This window comes from Hipposideros armiger, unplaced genomic scaffold (assembly GCF_001890085.2).
Source record: "Hipposideros armiger isolate ML-2016 unplaced genomic scaffold, ASM189008v1 scaffold_1146, whole genome shotgun sequence".
In the NCBI taxonomy this organism is placed as follows: Eukaryota; Metazoa; Chordata; class Mammalia; order Chiroptera; family Hipposideridae; genus Hipposideros; species Hipposideros armiger.
In genome coordinates this window covers 325,192-333,377 of record NW_017732496.1, presented here as the reverse complement: position 1 = coordinate 333,377, position 8,186 = coordinate 325,192, and the positions used below count along the sequence as shown (strand labels likewise).

The following is an 8,186-nucleotide window of genomic DNA, read 5'->3' as shown; positions in this document are numbered from 1 at the left end:
CTCTCTCTCTCTCTCTCTCTCTCTCTCACTCCTTCCCTAGTTTTTCCCAATTTTAGAAAAAGTCACCTAGTTGCCTAGTCCCAAAAAGCTCAGTCATTCTTGAAACCTCTCTTTTCCCTTCCCCACTCCCACCAATGTCCAATCCATTGGTCAATGCTGTGAGCTCGACCTCCAAAGTATGTCATGATGACTCCTAATCACCTCTGCTGCTATTATTCTAGTTCAAACTGTCATTACCTCTAATCTGGACAACTGCAAGATTTACTAGCTGGATTCCCTGCTTACACAATTGGATTTCTATGACTTATGGTCCACAAGAAGCCAGGATGATCTTTTTAAAAAAAAAAAAAAAGTCAGAACATGTCATGGTCCTGCTCAAGAACCCTCCTGGCTTCCTTTTACAGTTAAAAATCCTTCCTAGGCCTATATAATCTACCTCTTTTCAGGCCACTCACCAGTTCCTCCACTATACTCCTTTCCTGATTCCTCAAAATATTTGCTGTCTACCCTCCCTAAAATGCTTTTCTCCCAGTGCTTTATGTGGCTAACTTCTTTTTACCACTGAAATCTCAGCTCAAAAATCATCTCTTCAAGGAACGGACCCCTCATTCTTCTCACCTCTATCCCATTATTCTGACTTATTTTCTTCACAGCTTTTTTGATACATTTTTAATTTTATATTTTAAAACATCAATGACTGATAAAATTCATTTATACTAGCTCCAAATGGTATTTGAGAGTAAAAAACATTCTGATATTCTCAGAACATTTCACAGCTATTAATACTACCTGAAAGTATTCTCTTTCCTTCTTTCTCATTGTCCTCTCTCCTTCTAGTGGGCTCTCTGTGGGCAGGTGTCTTGTCTGCCATGTAGACTACCATATCCCAGTGCTTTGAACAATGCCCAGTACCTATCAGGCACTTGATAAATATTTGTTGAACAAATAGCTGGTGTTCTTGCAGCAGCCACAAGTTATCTTTACAGCTATTTACTGCGCATGCCATGGTGACTACATATCCACCTCCCCTCCTGCTGAAACTACCATGTTCATAGCCCTTATTTTGAGAACCAGAGCTATGCTGCTTTTTGTGCAGAGGAAATAAATGATGAGCCCCCGATCCATCAATAGCCAATTCATAGGCTGACTAGCAACCACTTTAGTGGGGTGAAATAAAAATAAGGGCTGGGCCAGTCAGATTCCCACTCTGGAAAAAGACAGCAACTGAGGCGCTTATCAGCCGCGTCTGAGGCTGAAAGATCATGAATAGAGAAAAGGTAGAGGGGTCATGGTGGTCCGTGTACAAGCCAAAGTTGTATAAAAGGAGAAAGAATGGATAAGAAGCCATGAAGTAGAGAAAAGTGAGAGATTTATCAGAGAGAGGAGAGGACCAGCCCTATGCTGAGCAGCTGGGTCACACTGGTGTTGTCACCGAGATAATAAGTTCTCACCTCAGCTGGGTATTTTTAATGTAACTGTACTCTCTCCATGTCTGGGTGCTCTCTCAACAGCTATGGAATATACCTAATACTTCTGATTTAGGAATGCAGCTGCTTTCTGTTCATGGTCACATGGCCTTGAAGTTTTGAGATCTCTCCATGGCTGAGTATTCTCTCTACATCTCTGTGTGGTCCCCTTGTAACCCTGTTCTCTATCTCTCCATCTCTCTATCTCTTTATCTCTAGCTATCTCTATCGCTACTTCTTTGTCTCTGTGTTCTCCCAATGGTCCCATGCTCTCACCATAGCTGCATATTCTCCTGGTACTTAAGTGTTCTTAACTGTGGCTTATATTCTCAGTATAAGGCCTACATTTTCACTGCAGGTGTATGTTTCACAAATGTATGTTCTCATTACAGCACACATTACTGTTGTGGGGATATGCTTTTGTTGTGTCTGTGCATTTTTCATTATAGCTTAGTAGTCATATCTGATTAGATTTGTCCAGGAGTTAGTAGATAAAAAGGATTTCCACTGCTCTATGTTCTCACCTCTATTTTACATTTGCATCTGATTATACATACAAGTATGTCTTAGGCTGAGTGTAATGTGGTTTTTTACTCTTTCTCTTGGAGCCATCCTCAAGAGTGATCAACATTTATCACTATTTGCCTGACTAATTCCAGAGCATCCTGATATATCATTAGATGGTTTTTACCAATTCATGCTACAAGTCTAGGGAGAGGTATCTTCACTGGCCACTCATAGGAGAAACCGCCGCAGGCTAGTGAAGCTATCTCCTAAAGATCTAAGGGACCCAATGTGTGGCAGATTCTCTACACTAGGAGATGTCATACCCAGGTAATGCTATTCCCAGAGGTCTGGACATAGGAACCACAGACCTAAAAAAGATTGAGCTCCTGAGGACGGGCTTAGGGGGAGCTAGAGGACCCGGCAAGACCTGCAAGAGCAAAGGTAACAGGAGGACACAGGGACCCAGAGAGGTCCAGAGAGGACACGGGCCTGGGGGTAGATTACATTGGGAGACAGAAGTTAGAGGCCTGGACAATGAGAGACAAGGTTGAACAATATGCATTAGAGGAGATGAGAGGAAGAAAAAAAAAGGCATGCTAAGGATGGGGGCTGAGCGACAAAATAAGGGACACCGTTGATGAAAATGGAGGAAGTGCATCAGAGATAGGAGACACGTGAAAGAGATGGGCGGTATGGAGGGCAGAGGTGGGGGATTTGAGGGTATCTCTCACCAGTGAAGGCATAGGTGGCACCATGGTTGTCAGACAGCAGTGCAGACAAGACGAGATCTGGCCTACAGCGCATATACATATAGGTCCCATTCCCATGTTGGGTCCCATTCCCATGTTGGGTCCCATTCCTGAGTCCATGGCCTAGTGGAAGAAATAGGCAAGGGGGAACACAGACAAAGGCCAGGGGTCAAAACGAAGTCTGAGGTAGAAGAGACGGCTGGAATTAGTGGGGTGTAGGCTTCCCCCATATGAGGACAACTGGGAAGAGCCAGAATGGACATGGGGCTAGGGCAAGAGCCAAGGTGTTATACCACAGAGTTAAGGTGGGAGCCAGGGTATATGGGGGTCTGCAAATTCAAGGAAGGTAGATGGATTCCAGGGGGTCCCAGGGGCTGGGACTTTCTCACCTCTGCCAGGGCAGCGTACGAAGTAGTCTCGGACATCCAGAGGGTACCTAGGAAGCACCTCTCCCGTGACAGGGTTGAAGCGCAGGAACTGGTTACCCCGGAAGCAGTAGTAGCGGCCGAGCCACCGAATGGCAGAGGAGCAGTTCCCAACGGCTGGCCAGATACGCTCCTTTGCGGTTCGTGTTGCCCAGTCCCAGAACCATACGCGGTTACCTTTGTCCAATCAATCAACAAGCATTCAGTGAGGCCAGCCTATGCCCTCCCTGTGCCTGCGTTGCGCCCCAGGATAGGCCAGATACGGTCCTGGCCACATGGAGCTCCCAGCCCGGCAGGGAAACAGTTGAAGAGAGTGAATCATACAATAAAATTGAGCAGCAAAGTGTATATGATCAGCTCAGCAAGGGCAGTGGGGAGAGTCAGGGAAAACCTCCCAGAGAAGGTGATACTGAAATTAAATTTTAAGCAGGAACTACAAGGCAGGAACTCCAGATAGTGGAAAGTCTGAGGCATGAAGCAAATTGGGTGTACAGAGAACAACATAGAGTTTCTGGAGCTTCATATTCAAGGTAAAGGTACAATGAGAGTCAAGGACGGAGGGTTCACAGGGACTTGGTCATGGAAAGCCTTGCATATAAGACTAGGGAAGGTAAATTTGTCCTAAGGGTCATGGGAAACAATGAAGAACTTTTAGCAGAATTACACCTAGTTACCTTCCCCAGGATAACGTCTTCTCTTCCCCTATTTGAACTTTAGACCATTACTGGCCTATTTCATCCCTTCCTTGGGGAGCCATATAGTGGCCCCACCCCCATCACCATTCCTATCATTACCTCTGTCACCACCAACTCACCATTACTCCAACCTCTCTCATTCCAACCTGGACTGACCTTGGAAGAAGAGGATGCCCTCATCTTGGCATTCTCCACGGTGACATTCCACAGCTGCATCCAGTGGAGATGGGATTCCAGGAAACGCTTCTTGGAGCAGCTTTGGGTTTCCTTCCTCTTTCTTCTCATGAGGGTACTTCCAGACTTTGTCCCCCTGCATACAAAAACATTCTGTTTTTTAACTATGCGCCTCCACATACTGCCATTCTGTATTTATGCACACCTTTGATGTGTTGCACTTACACAATATCCTCCTGCAGCCCCACACATGCTCAGTCCATCTGTGGACAACAATGAGCTGTCCCCTTGCACAAATACATACCCTCAGTTGGTGCAAATCCCGTCACTATTACTACAACACACACATCTGGCTATGTACAACAGTACACTCTCACGGCACACTTATCTGCAACACCATTATTCTTGGCAAATACATCCACAAATAATCATCCTGCAGTCATCCATCCATTTATACATTCATTTGTTCATTCATTCATTCATTCATTCATTCATTCCATTTCATTCAAGAATGACTACTACATACCAGACATAGTATTGGTGATAAAGGGATGACAAGACTGTTTCTGCCTTCAAGGACTTTACTGTACAGATGCAGAAAGGATCCTACCATCCTAGCCACATAACTACAAAGACAGAAGCATGTGAAGGGCATTGGGAATGTATCAGGAGTCCCTAAGTCTACCTACAGAGTTCCTGGAAAGTTCACAGAGGAGGAGGCATTTGGACCAAGGATTGAAAACTGAGCAGACATTTTCCAGGTGGACAAGTGTGGAAAGGGTGTCCCCAGCAGAGGGAGCAGCATGTACAGAGCATGCTCAGAGAACCACATGTATGCTCATATAGCTCGCACAGAGAATGTGGCAGGGGTGGGAGATAAACTTGAAAAGATAACCGAGGGCCAGATCTCAAGACCCATGTGCACCTGGCTTGCAGGAACTGGCAGGTGATGGTGCTATTTACTGAAATAGGTAACACAGGAGAAGAGGTGGATTTGTAAGGAAGACACTAAATTCAGTTTGGGGGATGCTGAATTTGAGGTGACTATGGAACATCTAAGTCGAAGATGTCTGCCAGGAAATTGGAAAGACGTGTTGAGCTCTAGGGAGAAGTCCAGATCTGGTATCCACAACATAGCGAGTCCTCAGAGCCAGGGCAATGGTGAAGACCACCAGGGAGGGTGTATGGAAGGGCTGGGCTGGGTCCCCAAGGAACATTCAGGGACTGGCTGAGGATGAGAAATCTGAGAAAGGGCAAAAAAAGAGGCAGGAGAGAAGAGAAAGCTGGCAGTGAGGGCCACCCCAACCTCACAGCGCCTTTGAGCACGTTAGGGGAAGGCGCCCCTTCCTCTGAGTAGACACAGCCTGGGCCAGGGCACACAGCTTGGTGAGCACAGTAGGCTGGATTTCATCCTCCACTCATCCCCTCGGCCAGGAGTCATTGTGTTGTGAACAACCTGGCCACCATATGAAGAGGACCTGATGCAGGGTCACGGAAGCCAAGGGAAGTAATTGCCAAGATGGAAAGGATGTCCAAGAGCGTGAGGAGTAGCAGAGAGGTCTGGATGAAGATCAGGACTGAAGAATAGCCACTGGGTGCTGTGCCTGCCCGGCCCACATGCACACACTTCCTTAGCCTGAGCTTTTTTGGGAAAGAAAGGCACAGTGGGGGGGAAACCTGGAACCTATTGGTAAGGGCTCCATGCCAGGACCACTTGGGGGAGGGTCTCTCCTGTCAATTCCAGAACTTCCTGGCCCAACCCTGACCTTGACCCAGCGGTACCTTGATCAGGAAGATGCTGTCATGACCACGGCGGAATGCAGCATCCACGGAGCTGGTGAAATCCTTCCACCCGTCTGAGATCAACTCCTCGGTCCACTCACGATTCTTCCACACATACTGCCCTGGAAAATGCACACTCACTGAGAGATCCGAAACAAATTTTTGGCATTCTGAGATAGTTTCAGATGAAGCTGTGGGTGATACCCTCAGATATGAGTACTTCCTAAGATCTCCCACAGATGGATACACCCTTAGTGAAGGGGACCAAGTCCGAAGTCCCAAATGCCCCAACCACAGCTCCTCTTACCTTTAAAAAACAGCATAGATCCACTGATATTCAGAGTGGTAGCATCAAAGCTCCAGCCATCTGAACAGAATTCTGAGGTGGAAGTAGGGAAGATGGCAAAGTAAAAGACCAGTTGGATGATAAAATGCAGAGACACAGCTAGACAGATAAACATTCTCAGGGAGTCAGGGACTCACCAGGCACGTTTGGGTCTGGCTTGATCCTATTCCCACCTTCAGCTCCATTCCCAGGGGCACTAGTCCTAGAAAGAAGATAGAAAGATGTCTGGGTCCACTGGGCCCAATACTTCCTTAGCTCCTGATCCAAAACTTGCTCCGGACCCAAAAACTAACCCTATCCTACTCTAGCCCAGACCTCAGTTCTCCTTTTCAAGTGCCAGCTTTACTCACGAAGGAACAGGGCTGGCAATTGCCAGAGACAAGCAAAGGCCCAACAACCCCAGTCCAGTTGCTGCTCCCAGTGTCCGAGCCATGCTGAGCTGAAGAGGCCACAGGACAGCTCTGGGCACTGGACTGAACTCCCTATATAGAGATGGCAGTGGTGCCACCCCCACCTCCAAACCCATTGGGAATGAGCTGTCTCTCAGGATTAGGCCAATATTGACTGATTACATCAGTGTAAATAAGGTCAGGGTCTGGACAGAAATCTGAGTCCAAGACTAACTCTTCCCGGCAGGAGGCCCCATCCCCCTTCAATGACTTTCAAACAGTGACAAGCCCATGCCATGACTCCCAGCTGTGACTCTCATCATCTTGGTGAGGGAACTGGGTGCCCATAAGATCAAGGAAGGGGATGGATTGATTGAGGGCCTCCTTTTTGTGGTTGGATATACCTCTACAATGGAGGAGGACAGAACAGGGGGAAGCTAACATTTTTATGTACTAAGTGTCAAGCCCTGTTCCAAGACAGCAAAAGACAATGATACTTCTATGTACTTTGTAACCACACACACATGCAAACATACTTAGAAACATTCAGAGAACAGCTATTTCCAAGTTCTACCAAGGGCTTTTCCGGGGGGAATTCCCAGGCCTCTTTAGCTTTGCCCTTGATGGGTCAATAAGATTTCAGGCGGTCAAATGTCCAAGTCCCACCCACTGCCCCACCCCCACTGGCAAAGAGCTTTGCAAAAATCACCTGAGAGGGAAGGGCTGACAGTAATGGGACAGGAAGAGGTGTCTCTCGTCCAGAGAGCCCTGCTAGTAATTAGTCTTTCCTGGTAGTTTCCACATTAAGAGGAAAGTGTTTTATTTACCCATCACAGAATAAATAGAACTGTAGTGAGTTGTATAACCTGTAAAACAAATTCTTGCTGAAATGCTATCTTCTCAGTGAAGCCTTTCTTGACCATTCTATCCAGCCATTTCAGACCCGTGCTTGTTTCCTTTATGTCACTTATTAAAACTTAAAATTATTTCATCTGTCTACTTATTTGTTGCTTTTTTTCTTTGTCTAGTTTTGCCTATCTTGTTTACTATTATATTCTCTCCACCACAAATAGTACCTGGCATATAATAGGTGCTCAATAATATCCGTTGAACGAAAAAATAGATTTCAAGTACTGACTAGTGTTGTAGCCAAATTTCTGACAATTTCCCTCCTTCTGGGATAAGGGGACTATCAGGGACTGGGGTGTGTTGTGATGGGAGGCATATTGTGATCGAGTGGTCAAAGATCTCCTTGTCACTGCCCTCCATCTTATGGTTTTGTTTCTCTTTCCTGTGGATGTGTTGACACATCCTGGTGCTGGTCACAGGGTACAGTGTCCCAGCCCCACATCCCTCTTCCTCTAGCTTTGGGACCTCACCTGTGATCTCTAGTACCTGCTATTTTCAGTACTCCCTGGGGCCTCTCTCAGAGCCTTTCCCATTACTATCTGAGACTTCCTGTGGAGTCTGAAGACAAATATAAGCAGAGTCAACTATGGGCCAGGCTGAGGTTCCAGGACCCCTGTCCCCAGCCTGAAAGGGCCCTGATCCCTCTCAGATGGCTCTGTGCCCCTGACATCCCGCTACACAATCTTAGCAAACTCAGACGCCTTTTCTACTCTGCAAAGGCTCCTCTCAACAGGAAAACAAAGA

At 46.7% G+C, this 8,186-nt stretch overlaps 1 protein-coding gene across 1 annotated transcript in view; it reads right to left on the bottom strand.

Moving 5' to 3' along the window:
• The window catches only part of HPX (hemopexin), an 8,464-nt gene extending 1,849 nt beyond the window's left edge, over positions 1 to 6,615 (bottom strand). The window contains exons 1-7 of the mRNA XM_019632474.1: positions 6,495 to 6,615; positions 6,282 to 6,346; positions 6,106 to 6,177; positions 5,799 to 5,920; positions 3,999 to 4,152; positions 3,112 to 3,324; positions 2,705 to 2,845 (exon numbers count right to left, since the gene is read on the bottom strand). Coding sequence (XP_019488019.1) covers positions 2,705 to 2,845; positions 3,112 to 3,324; positions 3,999 to 4,152; positions 5,799 to 5,920; positions 6,106 to 6,177; positions 6,282 to 6,346; positions 6,495 to 6,577 — 850 coding nt within the window. The 5' untranslated portion in view covers positions 6,578 to 6,615. The remainder of the gene's footprint in view (positions 1 to 2,704; positions 2,846 to 3,111; positions 3,325 to 3,998; positions 4,153 to 5,798; positions 5,921 to 6,105; positions 6,178 to 6,281; positions 6,347 to 6,494) is intronic.
• Positions 6,616 to 8,186: the final 1,571 nt, after the last annotated feature.